Raw genomic sequence first — 22933 nt, forward strand, 5'->3', positions numbered from 1 at the left:
GGGGGGGGGGGGGGGGGGTGTGTGTCTCATTTATCCAGAACACGACTCGTCCTCATTAAAGTCTGAAGTTTTTGGCGGAGTAAATTGCACAACACTAATTGACCGACCATGTTTGTCTTAATGACCTGATTTTTCCAGAGAAGTGTTCTGCGTCTTCATGCTGATTAGAGTAATTGGTGAGATCTAAAGGACAGCAGGATTAGCAGAGGGGCGGTCGGGACCAACCGCTGCGTAAAAAAACAAACATGTTGGTACAGACACACACTGTTAATTAACGTGTAGAGTTGACCACAGAGGCCTGCCATAATGCTGTGAAGGATTACTGGTTTGTGTTTGAGAGATAACGTGTTTGCACGCCTTTTCCCAGAATTCAAAATCTACAGCTGATTAACGTTTGTTGTCAACCTGATTCAATATGGCCCCCTCAGTTAACTGACAACAGCAAACCAAAAGAAGACTATAAATACAGTAATTTCCAGACTATTGAGTGCACCTGAATATAAACAGTTCCCACTAAATTTAAAAAGGAAAAACTATTTTTTTGTATATATATAGGCTGCACTTGTGTATAATCTGCACTTGTGTATAAGCTGTACGTGTCCACATGACATCATTCAACCTTTTATTGGCTAATATCAAGTGTATTATCTGTAACATGAGATATTTACACCAAAAGATTTTTCAAACTTTTAATTAAATACGTACGGGTAGCACACAACTACGTACAGTAAATGTTTTTTTTTCTGAACAGTGTCTGTTACAAGGCTAGTTAAAATTAAATAAAAATCCATAAATTATCTGCATCATTGTATAAGCCGCGGTGTTCAAAGTGTTTGGAAAATGTAGCGGCTTATAGTCTGGAAATTACGGTATGAAATTTTTTATTTTATGAAACCGAGCGATCCAACTGTCCTACCGTTATCTCCAAGCTCTAACTCATCGCAGGAGATTTTTGTTAAAAACTTTAGCTGTTAGCAAAACATTTTCTGAACAGCTGGGCATATTTTTATTGAAACTCACTAAGTTATCATTTGACTGGTGCCAGCCTGATTCTAAATGTCTACCACAGCTAGTTGACCTTAAACACAAAATGAGCTGTAAGTCGGTCCATTTCACAGATAATGAGCTATGTTTGGTGTGGTAGGTGATGTGCATTTCTTCAATGAATGGTTTATTTTTTATTGTGAGATTTATAGACATACATTTAAAGAAGCATGCAGTTCTGTCACTGTGCTTAAGACCAGGCTGAGGAGTATTTTTTGCATTTGTTGGGTTAAAATCTTTATTATTTTTACAGCATGTTATATTTCTCATTGACTGAGAACAGACCTGACTTTGTTGGATTCTCCTTGCTCTGAGTTTTTCTTTTGGTAATTTTGGAACTAGAGACTTTGGTCATTAAGTATGTAAATGTGTGTGTTCGTAAGGTATACATTTAATGCGTCAGGAAAAAAACTTGTAGAGTGGTTTAAAATCGGTGCTTGACCTTGTTTGGGTTTCTACTGATCTCAGTTTATTTTATGTTTCTTTTTGTCCTCTGCAGAGAAACACACACACACACACACACACACACACACACACATATATATATATATATATATATATATATATATATTAGTTCTGCAGTCCATTTTGCATTAGTTTAATAATAACAACACTGTCCAGTGATAAGGAGTACGACACTTCCATATTGTTTCTCCTCATAAACAAGACAGATTATCGTGTTTTGCCTATTTTTTATGATATATGGTTGTATCCTGTGTGCAGAATTTTAAAATCAATCTGCCTAATGTTGCATCTCTTTCTCTCAATCTCACCATCCATTTCTCTTCCGGGATGAATCTCCTTCCTTTATGTCTTCTTTGGTCCCTCTCACCGGAGCGACCGGAGCCATCACGCCTTTTTATTTCTGCCATTCGTTCCACTATGCTTCAACATGCACACCTGTTATATTTTGAAGGACACCGATGACCAACGACGAGACTACATAATTGATGGTCTCACTTTTCTGCCTCCGATAGTTGACAGACATGACACCAACGATGACTGTTCTTCATTTAGTATCAGTCAAGCAAGACTTGAGTCCGTCTGGTGTTTATTTCCTGTCTATTATCAAGATCCCAAACAAATGTTAATAGTGTGAATGTTTATGAAGCATTCACACTGTTGTGATCCATTTTTCTTCTGTACGTTTTTCAGCATCTTTCTCGTTCCACAGTGTTTGTGCTATTTCAACAAATCATTTATCAAAATGTTCAGCTTGTTCAGGAGAAGGGTGCTATGACTTTTGCTATTGGCACAACTTTAGCTTTTTGAAATGTTTAATCTTTTCTGCCACTTTTTTTTGTCTCATAGAAAATGAATCGAGCTCATTTTACATCCTTCATATCTTTGGATCTGTTTACAGCTTTTTACTGCTCTTTTCACATTTTGTTCTGGTTCAGCTTCTTTCAGCTTCTTTGTGCACATTAAAAAAAATGAGCTTCTTTCAGATAATTTCAGCTTTTTTCAGCTGTTTTGTTCTCCTTTCAGATTCTTTCAGCTAACTACAATATTTTTGTGCTTCTTCTAACTTCTTTCTGCTAATTTCAGGTTGTTATGCTCCTTTCTGCTTATTTCTGCAATTTTCAGCTTTTTCAGTTATTTCAGCTACTTCTGGTATTTAGCTGTTTGTATGCTAATTTTAGCCTTTTCAGCTAATTCCAATTTTGTGGCACTCATTTGGACTTTTTTAAGCTTTATTCATCAAAAATGTGCTCTCCACTTCCTTCTGGTAATTTCAGCTTCTTTCTGCAATTTTTAGCTACTTTTCAGCTGGTCTTATGCTAATTTCAGCTTTTTTCAGATAATTTCTTTTTTGTGCTCATTTCTGCTTCTTTAAGCCTAATTGGGCGAACATGTGTTCTTTCTGCATTCTTCAGCTTATTTAAGCTTGTTCTACCCTTTCAGCTACCTTTTTAGCATACTTGAGAGCTAATTTCAGCTGTTTTCAGATAAATTCAAGTTTTTCTTGGTACTTTCTGCTACTTTCAGCCTAATAACATTATTTCTGCAAATTTCAGTTTATGTTCCTTCGTAGCTTATTTCTTCTAGTTTCAGTTATTACAGCTACTATTTGGCTGTTTTTATGCTAATATGAACTTTTTCAGCTATGCTTCAGCAGCATGTATTTTTTATTTTTTTGCTAGTTTCAGCTGTTTTTCAGCAAGTTCAGCAACAAACATTCACACTGCATTTTCTCAGGAAATGCAATTTCACTAGTTGAAAAGATATGATGGATTCAAAGTGCAGTGGAGGGAACAGCACAGCAGTCTCTAGTTATTAGTATTTTTTAATTGATTTGAATCGATCATTCCTTTGAGGTTAATTTATCTCTGCTTTAGGGACCAGTAAGGCTTTTAATGGTTTTCATTTCTTATAATAGTGAGTTGTTAACCTGTCTAATATTTCTAATAATACATTAGTATTTTATTTCCATGCTAGTTCTCAATGGCCTAAATAAAATATGTATTTATTTAAAACATTTTGGGATTTTTTGGTGTTGATTTTTGTCAAAAAATGTAAAGGGAGTTAAAGTGTGTGCCTTATATGGAGGTGAATAAGAAAAATAGTTTTCAGGGTAACAGTTGTATTAAAATAAAAAAAGGCCTCTTTGTCCTTTAAAGTAATTTGTACCCACAAAAGTGATTATATAATTCTTTGTATGCACAAAAGCAAATACGTCCATGATTGGACAAGCAGTAAAAGTCCTTGGACTTATTTTATGTTCTACTGTTATTCTGACCTTAAGGTAGCAATTACTTGTTTACTTGTGTTTTAACATTGAATAGTATTTTTTTTTTTTTGTGGTCTTTGTCTCATATAGAGTTTTTACTGTTAATACAAAAGACAGAGACTCCAAATCCAGTTATCTGTCATTTTTCTCAAGCTGTGCAATTTTTCATAATTATTAGTTTAATGTAATGTGCTGTGCTTCAATAACTTTGCTATGTGTTTGACAAATGTGTTTTTGTTTGGTTTATTCAACTCTAATGAGTCCCATTTTACATATTTTCTCATCTGATTTGTCAGACTAATCTTTTTTGCATTTTTTTTTCTTTCACTGCTGTCCACCATGATGAAGTCTTGGTTAACGAGTCCTGGAGGGAGACAAATAATAAACGAGACAAGCCTTACTTTTTTCTCCTCGCTTGTTTTCTATTGAAGTCCAAATGACATTGTCACTCAAAAACGAGGTGTTTAAAACAAATGAGCTTTTTTGTAGTATTGGTCTATAACATATTGAATAAGATCAGGTGGTAAACTCAAGTTTTTATAAAACATAGCCTTTATTCTGCTGCTGTTTCTCTTTATATATGTTTGCACGCGATGACATGGCCCAGAAATCAAATGTTCTTTGCCCACCTGATGTCATACGTCATTAACGAATGTGTTGAAAATGCAGATGACGAAGGTTCTGATCAGTACTGATTGTCACACGTGCATACTTTCTTTTTCTTTAACACCAGGTGCGTGTAGGGGAGGTGGGTGGAAACACTCTGGGCTTCTACGGCTGCCAGATGAGCCCTGATGGCGCAATGATTGTGGCTCACGCTTTTCACGGAGCGCTGCATCTGTGGTGCAAGGATCAAGACAAAGAGGTACGAGTCACCTATAATTTACGTTTCAAAGCAATGCAACAACAGTGTTCTTTTATTTATTTTGTTACATATACCTATTAGAACTGGTTTTAGTGTTTTTCAACGCAAGAATTCAAGCAGTACAAATTTTAATCATGACCAAATGTCTATTCTTGGTAAGTTTATTCATCTTGGACTTGAAACCAATCATGAAAACAACTTTTTGTCTCAACCATTTTACTAGTTTGTTTTTAATAGCTAATTCTGTTCTTCTAAAACTTGCACATTCTAAAAGAATGTTGTTACATTACCTTCCTTCCTGTTTGGCAACTTTTGCAGATAATGGCACTTGGTTTGGATGAACAAATAGGAATACATTATTTAAATATTGCAAGACTTGGTCTGAAAATCCCATTATTTGTTGATAATTGGAGAACCTAACGGAAGTTTATGCAGTATTGTATGGTGGAAGATCAAATACACATTCAGACTGACTTAAAAGATGAAGTCAAAAACAACAATACTTATTGATGAAGAATCAACACACGGTTCAAAAGTCCAAGTACCGTATTTGTCGGCGTATAAGTCGCATCTATTATGCGTCACCGCTGACAACTCTGAAACGTGGGCCGGCGTTGTGTCAAAAATCGATTGGCTGCCAAATGGCGGCCGCGGGAGCGTGCACGGGAGGACTTTAACAAGAATTTAACAAAACTAACACTTAAAAACAATTATTTGTTTGCTCGAAATTATAGTAAAGGTGCGTCTCAGTCTAACTTTTGCTTAATAAATGCACTTTGACGGTCAAATCAGCTGCATTTCAAATCTGATTTGTGGCTGCTGGAGTGCTCAGAGGGACGACTTGCTGTGCATTTCATCAAAATTTAACAAGATAACCACATAAAAACAATTATTTGTTTGGTCGACATTACAGTAAAGGCGTGTGACGGCAAATTTTACACAATTTGTCTTTTGTCCATTTACCATCTTTTCACAAAATTTCATGAAATTTAACATCCATCCATCTGTCCGTCTGTCCTTCCATCCATCATCTTTACCCACTTCTTCCTTTTTGGGTCATGGGGGTCACTGGTGCCCATATCCAGCAATCACTGTGCGAGAGGTGGGAGACACCCTGGACAGGTCTCCAGTCCATCAAAGGGACACAAAGAGACAAACAACCATTCACTCTCTCACTCACACCTAGAGACAATTTAGAGTTACCAATCAGCCTAACGTGCATGTTTTGGTCCATGGGAGCCCTGAAACTTCAAAGTTTCTTCTCATTATTCTGTTAACCAGCAAACTTCAATGAACGTGTAGCATCATGAAGGCAATCGATAAGAGGCAACTACTGTGCATTTCTTTGCTGCTGCACTGTAAGAGTAATGAGTCTTTTTGTTTCTCATTTTGACTGGCTTAGTTTGGGTCATTGTTAGGTGCTCCAGAGACCAGTGGAGGTTCACAGATGACGGATTAAATTACATCCTGCTTAATAAATGTGAAGCTTCAAAGCAGGTCATTTTTATCGCAGCACCTTTAGTACTTTTTGGCCACATACAGGTTTAGGAGCTCAGGCACAAGAAGCGGTGGTTTAGATGGATGTACTCCAAATAATAAAATGCTCTTTGTTTCCAGAGAGAGTGGAGACCAGGAGTTGTGATATCTGGTCACTTTAATGCCGTCCAAGACCTGAGCTGGGATCCTGAAGGGGAATTTATCATCACTGTGGGCTCAGACCAGACCACCAGACTGTTCACTCCATGGAAGAAGCAGGACAGCAAACAAGTACCGTCAGACTCAGAATTTCCTCAAATGTGCTGAGAGAGAATACACTTTGCCTTGATGTTATTTAATCTTTTAGATGGTCTTGATGAAAAAGCCTCAGCAGTATTTATTTATAAATTTGTGTCATCTGTAAAAAAACCTTTACATTTTAAGGAGAAAAATGAATAATATATTTAGCTTCTTGTTTCAGCACTTGGATTGATGGTCAAGACACCAAGTTCCAACATAAAACCAGAGTTTAGCTGAAAATGCTTCCCAGCAGCTACACAGACAGATCTGCATCTTTTGAATAAACGTTTGTCTTTTCGTCACTGCAGACAACCTGGCATGAAATCTCCCGCCCGCAGATCCACGGATACGACATGCAGTGTCTGTCCATGGTTGGGAGGTTTCAGTTTGTGTCAGGAGCTGATGAGAAGGTCCTTCGAGTGTTTCAAGCGCCTCGCAATTTTGTGGAGAACTTTGCCAACATATCGGGGACTTCAAAGGAAAAGCTGCTGACCTCCAGTGTGAGTGCTACGATTAGATCGCAACAAAACTTTCTCTAGAGTTGCTCAATTTACTGTGGAGTCTTTTATTTTTTTTTTTGTAATTTGCAAACGCCTCCTCATCTGTTTTTTTTGTCAGGACACAACCAACCTTCCAGAAGGAGCGAGCACACCTGCTTTGGGACTTTCCAACAAGGCGGTATTTCAAGGTAGATTACGAGCTCTGCAGCCGACCGGTTCACTGCTCAAACTGCGGCCGTCTGATCATTTTCCAATGAAAAATCAATTTCTCCCCACACAGTGGTTTGAAACTGCTGGGCCCAATTGAGTTTATAGGCTTTGTCCATTATTATGATTTATTTCATGTCATTTATTTTTCAATCTGATTTTTGTAGGAGATCTTGTCCCCAAAACCGCTGAAGAAGAGGGACAGTTCAGCAGCATATCTGACCAATACCAGGAGTCCAACTTTCATCCTCTAATCCTGACTGGTACTGTAACTAACACGTTTTATTCCCTATAATATGTTCAATCTTGCATGCAAACTACTTCTTTTTCAGAATATAATCCAAGTTCATCCTGTGAAGCAGTCCGCCACATTTAAATGTATTTATTTTTGTCTGTAACCAAAAGAACTCTTAAAATTAAACTCGCACACAATAAGTGCAGGTTGTCATCACTACAGTGTAGGCTTTTGGGTAAAAATGTTTAAAATGCATTCTGGGAGGGGGAAGGCTTTCAACAGCTGCCTTAGAAAAGACAGAAAACGAAGTAAAACAAACAAAAAAGACTAAAATATAAAATTACTGTAAATGTGTAAATTGAAATGGAAAAAGAATCAAAGTTTAAAAAACATTAAATACCAGCATTAATGAAAGAAACATCAACTCAGCTTTTTCAACCCCCTGAATGTAGTCAGGGGCTGTCATCAGAATGATTGAAGCCACTGCTTCATCTGCAACGCTAATTAGAACGCAGGTTTATGTGGCTGCAACGTTTAAAGATCGATAACCCCGGGCAGGTTTTGATCCAACCGGGTGTGGAGGCTGTTCTTAATGCATTTCCACTTGTTAGACTGGGGCCCATAGGCAGGCAGTAGATGAATAATTAGGGTCAAGGTGAGCTGATGACCAATAACAATAACTTCCAGAGCAAGGTGTGTATTATGTTTTGTACAAAGACGAGTCATGCACCCTGTTGTGAAAGGCAAGACTGACTCTGGGTGAGATGTGGCCGCCCTTAAGTTTGTCAAGAATTATAGACCAAGCTGCCAGATATCTGCTTTTTATGTAAATAAAGCTGCTTATTGGTAGAACTGGGAGCTTTTATGCAATAAAAAGAGAAGCTATTTTAATGTGAACAATCAAAAGAGCCATTTTTATGCCTTTGTTCACTAAATTAAACATGTCCAGAGCCACAACAGTCTGCTACTAGGGATGCACGATGTTGGATTTTTGGCCGATATGCCGATATGTTAAAACTTATTTGTCCGATAACCGATACCGATATTTTATATACGTTCCTTTGTCAGAACATAACCTTCTTATTTAGGCTTATTTGCTACAAAAATTGTGGAACAGCTGTAAGTGCTGGTGACATATATTCAGTAACAGCCATATGATATGCAGAGCACTTTAACTTATATTAAATGAAAAGTGTTAAATGTTATTTATTAGCATTAGTCACCTGCGATGCTGTCTCACTTCTGGAGGCTTGTTCCATGTTCCTAGCTGCTACAACTGTGATTATCAAGTGGTGGTCCATGGGCCACTTTAGGTTTCTGGGAGGGTTTTTGTGGCCAGTAGGTGCCACATATTATAAAGCTAAAAATATCAGATTTTTAACATTTATTAATATTTTTTACGAATTAAAACAAAAGAAAAAACATTATTTTAAAGAAGGAATAAATTGTATATTTTTTAAATTTAAATAAACTATAAAGTTGAACTATGCAGACCTATGCAATTTTTTTAATAGTGGAAAAAAGTATTTAAGTATAGACATAAAACATAAAGTTAAAGTGAGTACGTGTTACTTATTGTATTATTTCTGGTATTCACATATTTGCAAAAAAAATGACCAAAAAGCTGAAAACTGCTAAAACCAGATTTATTTTTTTATTTACAGTTTTTTTCTCACTAACTCTGTTCTTTCTTTTAAATATAGAGTCTTATCCATCACTTGTTCCTAGTGCAGGGATTTAACGAAGAACAATTATCTTCACTTGAGTGTAATTCTCATTTATAAATTGGATCTGATTCTATTTGAATATCATAACGGTTCAGTTTTCAGGGAGTTCAGTAGTTCTTTTGTATAAATATTGAAGTGTGCAGTTAAATCTCTTCTTTTTTCCTCTTTGCATTCCTCTATGGGTTTGTGCATGTACAGATCCACCGCCAGAGGATCATCTTCTCCAGAACACGCTCTGGCCTGAGGTTCAGAAACTGTAAGTATCACATTGTCTCTTTTTAAAGTTACCAGTTTAAATCTATACATGGAGTGAAGTATATAAATGTTTTCATTTCTGTGTTTTTGCCTTTCTGCCATAATCAAACATATTCACGCTTTAATAATATGACCAGTATTGTCTTTTAATGTTCTAATTGTTGAGTTTAGGAATTATTTTTTCAATTTGCAGTACGTATTTTCAGGGCCTTAAACGTAAAAACAAAACAGATACACGTCGTTTTCCTGTAGTTTTTCAGATTTTGCTCATATTTTTATCTGCCCTTGGATTTTCCTGTGAAATGCTGTTTTGAAAAGAGATGAATTTCTCAATATAATATTCTACGACTGACACTTTAGAAACTCCTGGGTAGTATTTGTGATGTGTTTTGAATCTGTTGTCCATATGACTGAATATAGCAGCAGATTATTATTATAACATGATTATAGTACAAACTGGAGAATTATTTCCAGCCACTTATGTTATGTAATTAAAAACAGATTTCTGATTTGTTAAGTGTTTTTACACAACACGTTCAGTCCATCTGGGCCTGTGCAGTTTCTGTAACAAAGTATTATTTTTACTGAGTAGGGTTGCTAGCTCTACATCCAACCCCCAACCTGGAGGACCAGGTGCTGAATTTAGTCTGACCTATACCAACGGTCTCGCATCATCATACAACCCCCAGTACGCTTCACAATGGTTACATGCAGACACAGTTTATTTTTCCTTTCTTTCATCTCAGAACGAAATAGAATCAACTCTAATATGGACGACTCAAACCAAATCACATATTTCTCCCAGTTCAATCTCCATTCATCATGTTTCTGGATCCCAGCAGTCTTCTACATTTTTGGGGGGCAACTGTGGCTGAGTGGTTAGAGCAGTCGTCCTCCAGTAGGAGAGTTGGGGGTTCCATTCCACCAGCAGTCACATGTTGAAGTGTCTCCGGACAAGACACTGAACCCCTCGTTGCCTCTGATGTGTGTCCCATCAGTGTATGAATGTGATAAAGCACTGATTATTTTTTGTATAGATCTAGTAGAGTGCTGTATGAATGGGTACATGAGGACACAGATTGTGTTGTAAAGAGCTTTGAGTGTCTTGATAAGATAGAAAGGTGCTACATAAGTACAGTCCATGTACCATTCTTCTTCTGTTTTGGTTTCCTAACAGTAATTTGACTCTACAGGCCTGATTAACACCGTGCTTTCTGGAGAGCTCATGTAGTGTGTAGACCTCAGGTGTGCTGATCATGGCTAACTTGTCTTCTATGTTAGGAAAATTGCTTGTCAGCATCCTTGGAAGTCAGTTCTTTGCACAAGATGTGAAATAGACATTGTTGTTGAGGCAACCATAGGTAACTTCTTTGGATTTGGGGCAGCTGCAGCATTTCTCAATGTTATTTTTTATTCAGCAAGATACCATGTTTTTTTATTTTTTTGGTTTTGGTTCATTGTTTTGCCATCCTGCAAAATCAGATGTTTTGCTCAGTCTTAGTTTACTGGTGTGCCCGTGAGTGGAATCCTCCTGAGCTGCACATGTTAAATTATATGAACAAATAAATGACGCAACAGCTCTGTGCAGTTTGAATGCAAGAAGTTCAAGAGAATAACTTCAAGCAGACTTGTTACTGAAAATCATTTCAGGTGGTTACAGTGTTTGAGGAATGCAAGAGGTCTGCATTAGACAAATCAGAAATGTAAAACCTTTTTGTAAACACTATAGTTTAAATGTTTTGTGTCTACAATTTATGAAAAAGTAAAAATTAAGGTCTGTTGCATGAGTGAACAAGCTCTTAAAAATTACACCAGTTTCTTTCCCAATAAAAAGTTTTTGTGTTTTGTTTAATGAGGCAGCATTTCCTGATGGAAGTGTTTGTTTACTTTTGCTTAAAGGCATTATTGTATGTGAAAGTGGTAGATTCCCAAAGACCCTCCATTGCCAGTCCCTACTTTTCTGTCAACCAGTCAGAATCCAGCTTTCTGCCATCCCATGAGCCTCTTCTCCAGGGTGAATATATTGCCTCCATTTGTTGCCAATGCTAAATCCATTTACCAGTCAATCTGCTATAAACATGACGTATGGTGTGGCCTTTTATTTGATGTGTGGTCATTGTGTGTGTGTGTGTGTGTGCGTGTGTGTGTGTTGGAATGCATTTATTTCTTCCTCCATTTGGCTTCACCTCTTGAATCACTCAGCACATAATAGAAACATTAACATGAGTAAGTGATCAAATTATTTTTGCGGGATAAATAATGTTCTTACCAATGTGGCCAAATTGCTGCAATGTTTGAAAGCTTCCTGGTGAAGACAAGATTTATTTTTTCCTCCTAAACTGCACATTGTGATTTTCGTTTCTTTAAAAATGACCAGGTAGTGGCAAGCTAAACGCAATTAGTCTCACAGTGACTGGCTGCTACATTATCCTTATCAGTCTTGGTTAGTAGGAAAAGGACTATTCACTGACTGGTGTTTTTATTTCATCTGCTAATTGTTACAAGCAGTAATGGCTCCAATGTTCTGGGTGGAGTTTGCATGTTGTCTCCGTGCATGCGTGGGTTTTCTCCGGGTACTCCGGTTTCCTCCCACACACCAAAACATGCATGTTAGATTGATTGGTAACTCTAAATTGTCTCTAAGTGTGAGTGAGAGAGTGAATGGTTGTTTGTCTCTGTGTGTCCCTGTGATGGACTGGAGACCTGTCCAGGGTGTCCCCCGCCCCTCACACAGTGACTGCTGGACATGGGCACTGGCGACCCCCGTGACCCACAATGGAAGAAGTGGGTAAAAGATGGATGGATTCATGCTTTAGAAGAAGTTATTGTTAAATTTACTGTCAGACTATTATAATTTTTTGTTTTAGTTGGACATTTATTTTCTCTGGTCTTAAAATTTCGTTTGCCCTTGTCCAGGGGTCTTTAATCTGCTCCAGAGCCACATGTGGCTCTTTGATCCCTCTGCAGCAGCTCTGTCAAGTTTTGACCAAAACTAACATAAAACAAAATTTAATTGGTTGTTGTACAAACAACAATAAAGAGCTATTTTTTTAGCAATTTTACTATAATAATTATTATTATTATTTTGCAAATATGTAACCACTAGTGCTGAAACAATCAGTAAAACATACTCACTTTAACACTATGCTTTAAAAAACATTGGATACTTGATTTTTCTGCAATTTTGAGCAATCACGAGCCTGCATAGCTCATTTTTATTTTAAAAATAATTGGTAAAAATTGCATTACAGTAGTCCCTCGTTGATCGTGGGGGATCCGTACCCTGAACCCTTCCCACACTCTTGCAATATTCTAAACTAAACAGTGTTTCTAAACTTTAAATGCACTAAAAGAGCACAGAATGTCATCATTTCTGCTCTCTGCCTCCAGCTGTGCTCTCGGCCACGCCCACTTCTCCGCTACAGAACGAAGATATGACACGTTGCAGGACGAAGCTTCTACAAGCTGTGGGTTACACACAGGCGCAGCTGGTGCTAAATAATTTAAAATAATTTATTTTAAACAAAAATTTCATGCCGATCATGCGGCTCATCCATCAATCAGCCAATTGCGTGTCTTGTCTTATCTTATTTTGAAAAACCGCTATAAAGCGAGTCCGCGATAAACGAACCGCGAAGTAGCGATGGACTACTGTACTGTGCTTCTTCTTTGTTATGGTCCTTTCTTTGTTCCTAAAATATCAAAATGTTAATACATGTTAAAAATCATTAAACATTTTAAGTTTTATAATGTCCCTTAACAAACAAAGTGGTCCACAGTTCAGCAGTTGAAAATCACAGTTGTAGCAGATTTTGTGGCTCCGGACATGTTTAATTTATTGAACGAAAGGGCAGAAATGGCTCCTTTGACTGTAAACGTTGCAGACCACTGCCCTTGTCCTTTCTTTGGGGCCATTCATGATTGGTCGCTGAATGACCCTAACCCAGGGGTGTCAAACTCACTTACAAAAGGGGGCCAAAAGTAAAACCTTTTTCAAACTAAGGGCCAGTTTTAGAATCTACATTAACTCAAGTTAGATACCCATGTGCCCTAACTCTTCTTTGTCTCCAGATATGGCCATGGCTTTGAGGTGTTCTGCCTCGCGTCTGACAGCACCAGGACAGTGGTTGCATCTGCATGCAAGGTCAGTAGTTCATGATGCAGCCCAATGACTACAACCCTAATCTTCTTTAAAGTTAAGATTTTGTGTAAAATACAAGCAAACAATAATTTACACTTTTCATAAACCCATATTTCATTCACATTTTAAACATAGATAAATTTAAGCTGAGATATTGTATGATATTTAGGAAAGAATAAGGTAAATTTGAATTTGATGGCAGCAAAAAAATAAAACTGGAATGGGGCATTAAAAGATCTGGAAAGGCATCCTTAATGAAGACCAGTGAATCCAGGTTTTAGGACAACATATACTCCCATCCAGACAATGTCTTTTCCGGGGAAGACCTTGCACCCTTCAGTAAGACAACGTTAAAAATGCAAACGGCATCCATTACAACAGCATGGCTCCATAGTAGGAGTCCAGGTGCTCAACTGGCCTGCTTGCAGTTCAGAACTTCCCCCAATTGAAAACGTTTGACACCTCGTGATATAAAGAACCAGGACTGTTGAACATCTAGAGTACAGGACAGTAGTCCCCCTTGAGAACTTCAGCAACTGGTCTCTTCAGTTCCTAGATGTTTTCAGATTGTTGCTAAAAGAACAGGGGATGTGTCACATGAAACACATGACCCTGTTCCACGTTTTTTAAGAAGTTGCTTCCATCAAATTTAATACTACCTTATATTTTACCTAAATGTACCATGTCTTAGTTTAAACATGTTATTTAATTTGTATGTTTCATTGTGAACATTCAATTCAGTTTATTCATATAGCGCCAAGTCACAACTGAAGTCATCTCAGGACACTGATAATAATCATTCATATATTAATAATAATATAATTTATCTGAGGAGCAGACTGCTTTGAGTTTAACTTCATCACAGGCTCTCGTCTTGAGCAAGCATGAAGGCGACAAACTCCCTCATGACTGAGGAAGAAACCTTTAGCAGAACCAGGCTCAGGACAAGCAGCCATCGGCTTCAACCGGCTGGGTTTGAGAGGAACAGATACACAATGGCAGGTCAAGAATTACGTTAAGATAGAAATGGTATCAACTGTTCAATTGTAACAATTAATTTAAAGAAATCAGGTCATTTTGTCCTCTTGTAGTCCAGGCCTATAGCAGCATAACAAGCCAACCCTAACTGTAGGATTTATCAAAAAGGAAAGTCTTAAGCCCAGTCTTAAAACTGGACAATGTGTCAGCCTCAGGGACAGAAACTGGAAGTTTGTTTCACAGAGGAGCCTGATAACTGAAAGATCTTCCTACCATTCTGCTTTTGGAAACTCTAGGAACCACAAGTAAACCTGCAGTCTGATAGCGAAGTGCTCTGTTAGGAAAATATGGAACAATAAGATCTTGACTATAAGATGGAGCTAGGTTGTTGAGGGCTTTTATAGGTTAGAAGTAAGATTTTGAATTCAATTCTGGATTTGACTGGGAGCCAGTATGAAGTCAGTTCATTGCATTCTGTTCCAACATTTGTGGAATTGGGCTTTTATATCACAATCAGAGTTATATGAATGTTCATCAAAAAGAGTATCAAAACTGAGAGAAAAGTGAAACACAGGTAAAGGAAATTAAAAGGAACACAAAGTGCATTCATGAAATCAAGGATAGATATGTGTGTAACCAAAATGTAAAACAGGCTTTTGAAGGTTTTGAGTTTGAAGCAGTCATCTCTGTCGTTCCAGGCTTCCAAGGCCGAACACGCAGCAGTGCTGCTGTGGAGTACCAGCATGTGGCGTCAGTTGCAGAGGCTGCAGTATCACACGCTCACCGTCACCCAGATGGCCTTCTCACCTGACGCACAGCTCCTGTTGGCTGTGTCCCGAGATCGCACCTGGTCATTATGGAGGCGAAACCTGCCAACACCGGAAAGTGCAGGTGGGACAAGCGAACGTGCTGCAAGAAAGTGTTTTTTTTTATTTTTACAAATGTCTCATGTGTTCAATGAAGTGATGTTTTATGTTAAAAAGTCAAAGATTAACTTAACTTACCTGTGACATCATAGAGATTAGAAAAAAGGGAGATTGTGAACATAATTTACATCTTCTAAACCGAACAGTGACAGTAAATTTGGGTGAAAGTGTAATGATGCCGTTTAGTATTGGAACTTTGAAAAGATGCCCAAGGCACCATCATCTTGGATTTATAACCACTTCTTTTATCCATATTAGAAGTTTTTCTTTGTCACGAGTATTCCTTTGTGTTTATCACAGCCAGTTTTGTGTAAAAGCTTAAATGCCCTTAGATTTTATTAAACTCCTGATTTTATGAGTCTGAACAGATGTGAAAGTAAACTGCAACTGGTTGACAGAGGCGTGTGACGACAAGGTGGTAGTTGTATTCAAATGCAGCACAGCGAGATAACAGTTCTTCACGGTGCTGTCTAAACACGTTTAAATTAATTAAAAATCCGTTTGACTGGATTTCAACAGAAAAAACACAACATCGGGGAACTTTTGGCAGACGCCAGCCATTTCAACGCAAATTAATTAGACTAAGGTAAACCCTCGGAGCTCATTTATTCCTAATTGAATTCAAAGTCAAGCTGGTCTTATTGGAAGGACTCCACTAATTAATACTGTGAAGAGCCGAGCAAACGATGCATCGATTGAAACAAGTCCAAAAAAAGCAAAATCCCAATCAAACGAGATCTTTTAGCTGAGGTGCTGTCAGTATTTAAATAATTAAAGGCCCATCCTCCCTTGATAAAAATGCAATCACCTGCAGCCTTTCATGCCAGAATTGTAAACTAAAGTAATCTTACACTGAGTAATAATGGAGCCCTTTTGGTTAAACCTCGTAAATCTCATGTGATGTGAGATCTTGGAAAACGTGCTAGTCTTAACAGAGTATCATGGATGTAACTGTCAGATGTTACCACAACAGATCCTAGCTCAATATCTGAGAAATTGGCTGCATTCTAGTCATTTCTGTGTTTTCTACTATCTTCTGGCTGTGGTGGCCATCTTGAATTGGGTTGACTTCCTGACCTCCACCTCTCCAAGTTGTCTTCCACCTGTTCCCTGTTCTCACCACAGATCACAATGTCATCTGCAAACATCATAGTCCACAAATATTCCTGCCTGACCTCATCTGTTAGTCGTCCCTTCATCAGAGCAAACAAGAAGGGGCTCAGAGCTGATCCTTGATGCACTCCCACCTCCACCTTGAAGCTACTCCTACAGCACATCTCACCACTGTCCTGCTGTCCTCATACATGTCCTGTAACAGTCTAACATACTTCACACGCACACAGGGACAAAAACCAGTATTTTAGTTGTTTCAGGGTTGTAAACAGAACTGTGTTCCTGTATAGAGTGTTGTTTGGGCTGTGAACATCCCTGCAGCTGAATGTGGACAAATAACTCAGTCCTGTGCTCACGATGAGTGGAGCACAACATTTAAGCCCAAAGGATTACCTCCCAGCTTCACCTAACGCATCATGTCAGTGTTTCTGCTCCGGGTGGCCTTAATGTGCTTCGTCACACAATAACCAGTCCTGCATTGTCCCGCTCACCTGTTATTGCTACACAGAAGCACAACAGTCTGTGTGTTTATTGTTTTTCCCACTTTCTATGGATGTGAGGGGAGGGGGAGGAAGGTCGGGTCTCCCGTCTGCTCTGGTTGGCTGCTGAATCACTCAAGGTGATTGTGAAGAATGCAAACACAGTCTCTGGCTAGACGAGGGGAAGGTTAAACGAAGTCAGCGCACATCAAACAAACTCACTCCCTCTGCTCACACACCTCCTGCCCACCTGCTTCGTCTCGGCACGTCTGCCTTTCCCCACCAACGTTTCGCCCTCCCGTGTGTTTCACGTCACTTTGTACGTTGCTCTCCTTCATTTTCCCTCCCCTTGTATGCACTGCTTGTTTGCGTAAAGGATATGTTCTGCCGTGACTCGTCTTTTTCCTTTGTCGGCTCATCTTGTTTTCATTTCTGCGCGATTGAATTAAGCGGCCATTATGCCCTTCAGAGTCCTGCTAATGGATGAAGGTGCAACGCATGTTCGTCCCCATCAGTAAACGCTTCAGTGCGTGTGGGCTTTAAACACACGGGCGCAGCGAAGTGGTCAGCTCAGGTGTGTGTCTTTACAGCTGTATGTACACGCCGGCGCACGTTGGTGTGTGGTGTAGAGTGCGGGTGCTGCAGACCCACAGACAGGCAGCTGCCAGCAGCATACAAACAAGCTCTCTGGGGAAAACCAATCTGGGCTCTGAAATGACTGAGGCTGGTGAAATAAACAGCAGCAGGTCATAAACCAAAACTGACTGAAATGGAGGGCTAGAATGAGGTTCTCTGTCTTGTTGGGTTGTTTATTTGTAGCCCAGGAGAGGCTCTTTGTGGCCACAGAACAGCAGCGAAGCAGGGATCCAGACGTGCTGATGTCACACTGCAATAATCAGAGTTTAGCCATCAGCTCATCCTCGGCTGAACAGGAGATAAATCAAATGCGTTGCTTGACTCGTTGCACTCTAGTATTGTTTTAATGTTGTTTTACACGTGCTTTCTGTTTCTGTTTGTTTCCTCGCAGAGCCTCTGTTCTCTCTGTGTGCGCACACCGGCAAGGACACGGCCATACACAGCCGCATCATCTGGTCATGTGACTGGAGCCCTGACAGCAGATACTTTGTGACATCGAGTCGGGACAAGAAGGTAATCGTCCAACGTTGGTTGTCTCATAAAACAACTAAAATAACAGTTGGTTGCACTTTGCAGTAATAAGCAACCAGGCTTGTTCTTTTTTTGTGTGTTCAGGTGATCGTGTGGGGTCCATGCAGCCCGGAGAGCCCTGAAGACTCTGTGCCACCTCCAGAGATTAAACCGTGCTCTTCGATTTTGGATGTGGGGGATTCTGCCACAGCTGTAGCTTTCTGCCCCGTGCTCTGCTCTGACAACAGGTACACTCTGATTCAGCTGGATTCAGATTCCCAATGTCTAGTTTTGCTTTTCGACTGGTCAGTCGGCACTTTGACAAAACAGTGGTGTCGGTAAATTTGAAGTTGGCCACGTCCTGCAGAGATGTGAGTTTTCAGAGTTGAAGCGAGCGCAGGACCAAAAGAGGAGTGGAGCGAAACAGCTACGCTGATATGGAGCATTAAATGTGTAACAAACATCGTCATGTCATCTTTGATGTGTTCTGTGAAACGGATATGTATTATTTACTGGGTTTTCTCCATTGAATATTAGTGAAATATGTAAAAATATGTTAAATAATATAACAAAATAAGTTTCTCTCCATGGGCTCCCTGTTAAATTCAGAATTGAATTCAAAATCTTACTTCTAACCTACAAAGCCCTCAACAACATAGCTCCATCTTATATTAAAGATCTTATTGTTCCATATTTTCCTAACTTAACAGAGAACTTCACTCTCAAACTACAGGCTTACTTGTGGTTCCTAGAGTTTCCAAAAGCAGAATGAGAGGAAGATCTTTCAGTTATCAGGCTCCTCTCTTGTGGAACCAACTTCCAGTTTCTGTCCGTGAGGCTGACACATTGTCCAGTTTAAAGACTGGGCTGAAGACTTTTCTTTTTTATAAATCCTATAGTTAGGGTCGGCTTGTTATGCTGCTCTAGGCGTAGACTACTGGAGGACAAATTGACCTCATTTCTTAAAATGAATTGTTCAAATTGAATAGTTTTCATTTGATATTATTTCTATCTTAACATGTGATTCTTGACCTGCCATTGTGTATCTGTTCCTCTCAAACCCAGCCGGTTGAAGCAGATGGCCACTTGTCCTGAGCCTGGTTCTGAGCTTAGAGGTTTCTTCCTCATGAGGGAGTTTTTCCTTTCCACTGTCGCCTTCATGCTTGCTCAAGATAAGAGTCTGTGATGAATTTAAACTCAAAGCAGTCTGTTCCTCAGATAATTAATGTTATTAACTTACTTTTTATATATATATGAATGTTTCTGTTCAGTGCCCTGAGAGGACTTCTTTGTGACTTGGCAGTAAATAAATAAACTGAAGTGAATTGAAATTTCTATATTTTTAAAATAACTTCAGCTTTTGTAGTGAAAGTTAATGCGTATGTAAATCTATGAGCTTCGTTGCCTGATGGTAAATTCAACTCCCAAGATGCAACGAGATCAAGAGTTGAGACGTCAAATCCTAAGTTATATATTGTTCATGAGTTTGTGAGTAATGTATTTACACTTGTAGAGTTTATATACTTCTTAGTTTTGCTGAAATGCCTCATTGAGCCATTTTTGTAGACGTTTCAGTAAATTATTTGCGTGTTAATTGCATAGCATGCTCCAATGCAGCAACTTTTTAGGTGTGATGTCATCTTTTTTTTTTATCATGACGTTTTTAGTGTTTTTCATCCAAAAAGAAGCACATTTTAAATAAAAGTGATGTAGAAACATTTTGCCTATCAGATGACTTTATGTAAATTCATACTACTGCACTGTTGCTTAATACTGGATTATTTCCAAAAGTGTTCCTTCTTTAAGAATAAAGAAGTTTCAGAAAAACACCCTGACTTAAAACTGACCAGCGCTTTGTTTTTGAGAACATCTGCTGGTCTGCAGTCGCTCTACATGCACTCTCTTGTACCTCCCACAGCTTCCTGCTCACAGTTGGCCTGGAAAGTGGACGGATCTTGCTGTTCAGGTGGAGTCCTGGCCAGGACGGTGCTGCAGGAAGTGACTGGATAAGCTGTGGAGAAACCGACTCCTCGTATCCTTCCAACGCGTCACCTGAAAGTTTATCACATGCACCTTTCCAAAACATGCATGTATGATGTGATGCAGTGCAGCATCACGTCTGCAGAGAGGCAGAAGCCTCATGTTTAGGCAGAATTAAATGGCGGGCGGAGTGAGTGACCACTTTGGGCAGCAGGTGCGACAGAGGGAATCAAGCGGTACTTCTGTGTGGGATGCATCCCATTTGGTGTTTTGGTTATCACCTGTTGAGCACACATGGCCAAGTATTTTTAAATAGTGACTTTCTATTAGAAGAATCCAGCTTTTCTGGCGAGTGTCCCTGCAGCGTACAACCTGCTTTTATTTTTCTCCGTTTGTTTTTAGACGAGCGTTTTTAGTTACGGGAGATGTAACCGCAGTAAACGACGTGCGCTTGTTTCCTTTCATCACCCTTCCTTCCGCAGACAAAGCCACTCGTTGGCAGTCAAGCAACTCCGCTGGAGGCCGCGAGCTGGTCGAGCAGGTGTAGAGAGCAGCGAGACGAGCGGACGGAGTGACAGTGAGAGGAAACTCCAAGAGGAGAGCTCCTGGCTCCAGCTTGCCAGTGCCGGCGCCGACCACTCTGTCAAAATCTTCAACGTCAACAAACAAGCTCTTTAGCACCACCACTGACACCATCATGTCTCCTGCGTGTAGAGACACTTCTTTTTATTTTTTACTGTGGGCCACCACAGAGGCCACAGCTGCTTTCTCACAAGCCATGGAGGCCCGCTGACAGTCAGTTCGGTCACGGGTCACTCAAAGGACAAAAGCCCCACAGTTTGTCTGCACAAAGCTGAACGGATTTGATGGGAGGAAGCAGGAGGGTGAAAACACCACGACCTTAGGCTGGGATTTTGTTTGGACACTTCAAAGTGTTTTAGATTCAGAGAAGAACACCATGTTGGAAACCCACACAGACCGCATACTTCCACAGACTATCCTCGCCTAAAAAAAGCTAAACATTTGTGTGGTCGGTTCAGGAAAAAGAAATAAATTTGCCTTTTCTTGTCTGCTTACAGTTTCATGAACAGCAGACTTTATTTTTTTATCTTAATCATTTGAATAAACGTGATTTACAATAGTTCCTCGCTACTTTACGGTTCGTTTATCGCGGATTCGCTCAATCGCGGTTTTTCAAAATAAGACACGCGATTGGCTGATTGATGGATGAGCCGCACGATCGGCATGGCATTTTTATTTAAAATAATTTTTTTTTAATTATTTAGCACCTGCTGCACATTAGTGCAGCCCACACTGCAGGATAAACTTCCTGCTACAGCTGATCAGCTGATCACTGTGCAGAGTGAGAAGTGGGCGTGGCCAAGAGCGCTTGCAGGTGGCAAAGAGCAGAGGAGGCAGAGAGATGAAATAATGACATGCTGTGCTCTTTTGAAGGGTTTAGTTTAGAAACATTGTTTAGAGTATTACAAGATTGTGGGAAGGGTTTAAAACACACACACATTATATATATATATATATATATATAAATAAAATAAATGCTACTTACTACTTGTACTAATGTCCTATTACGCGGTTTTTCACATCGAGGGTCTTCAGGGTACGGATCACCCGTGATAAACGAGGAACTTCTGTACAGGTCCTTCTCAAAAAAATTAGCATATTGTGATAAAGGTAATTATTTTCCATAATGTAATGATAAAAATGAAACTTTCATATATTTCAGATTCACTGCACACCAACTGAAATATTTCAGGTCTTTAATTGTTTTAATACTGATGATTATGGCATACAGCTCATGAAAACCCAAAATGCCTGTCCCAAAAAATTAGCATATCATGAAAAGGTTCTCTAAACAAGCTATTAACCTAACCATCTGAATCAACGACGTAACTCTAAACACCTGCAAAAGATTCCTGAGGCTTTTAAAAACTCCCAGCCTTGTTCATTACTAAAAACCGCAATCATGGGTAAGACTGCCGACCTGACTGCTGTCCAGAAGGCCATCATTGACACCCTCAAGCAAGAGGGTAAGACACAGAAAGAAATTACTGAACGAATAGGCTGTTCCCAGAGTGCTGTATCAAGGCACCTCAGTGGGAAGTCTGTGGGAAGGAAATGTGTGGCAGAAAACGCTGCACAACGAGAAGAGGTGACCGGACCCTGAGGAGGATTGTGGAGAAGGGCCGATTCCAGACCTTGGGGGACCTGCGGAAGCAGTGGACTGAGTCTGGAGTAGAAACATCCAGAGCCACCGTGCACAGGCGTGTGCAGGAAATGGGCTACAGGTGCCGCATTCCCCAGGTCAAGCCACTTTTGAACAAGAGACTGCGTCAGAAGCATCTCACCTGGGCTACAGAGAAGCAGCACTGAACTGTTGCCGAGTGGTCCAAAGTACTTTTTACGGATGAAAGCAAATTTTGCATGTCATTCGGAAATCAAGGTGCCAGAGTCTGGAGGAAGACTGGGGAAAAGGAAATGCCAAAATGCCAGAAGTCCATTGTGAAGCACCCACAGTCAGTGATGATCTGGGGTGCCATGTCAGCTGCTGGTGTTGGTCCACTGTGTTTTATCAAGGGCAGGGTCAATGCAGCTAGCTATCAGGAGATTTTGGAGCACTTCATGCTTCCATCTGCTGAAAAGCTTTATGGAGATGAAGATTTCATTTTTCAGCACGACCTGGCACCTGCTCACAGTGCCAAAACCACTGGTAAATGGTTTACTGACCATGGTATTACTGTGCTCAATTGGCCTGCCAACTCTCCTGACCTGAACCCCATAGAGAACCTGTGGGATATTGTGAAGAGAAAGT

General features: G+C 39.6%; 1 protein-coding gene across 1 annotated transcript in view; it reads left to right on the forward strand.

Annotated features, from left to right (window-relative positions):
- elp2 (elongator acetyltransferase complex subunit 2) overlaps positions 1–20839 on the forward strand; it is a 37374-nt gene extending 16535 nt beyond the window's left edge. The window contains exons 11-22 of the mRNA XM_037693397.1: positions 4509–4640; positions 6258–6407; positions 6725–6916; positions 7035–7104; positions 7291–7386; positions 9284–9341; positions 13412–13484; positions 15158–15350; positions 18005–18126; positions 18229–18371; positions 20042–20155; positions 20586–20839. Of these exons, the coding sequence (XP_037549325.1) occupies positions 4509–4640; positions 6258–6407; positions 6725–6916; positions 7035–7104; positions 7291–7386; positions 9284–9341; positions 13412–13484; positions 15158–15350; positions 18005–18126; positions 18229–18371; positions 20042–20155; positions 20586–20781 (1539 nt within the window). The 3' untranslated portion in view covers positions 20782–20839. The remainder of the gene's footprint in view (positions 1–4508; positions 4641–6257; positions 6408–6724; positions 6917–7034; positions 7105–7290; positions 7387–9283; positions 9342–13411; positions 13485–15157; positions 15351–18004; positions 18127–18228; positions 18372–20041; positions 20156–20585) is intronic.
- The last annotated feature ends 2094 nt before the right edge of the window (positions 20840–22933 follow it).

Source organism: Nematolebias whitei, chromosome 19 (assembly GCF_014905685.2).
Source record: "Nematolebias whitei isolate Nwh7 chromosome 19, NemWhi1, whole genome shotgun sequence".
In the NCBI taxonomy this organism is placed as follows: Eukaryota; Metazoa; Chordata; class Actinopteri; order Cyprinodontiformes; family Rivulidae; genus Nematolebias; species Nematolebias whitei.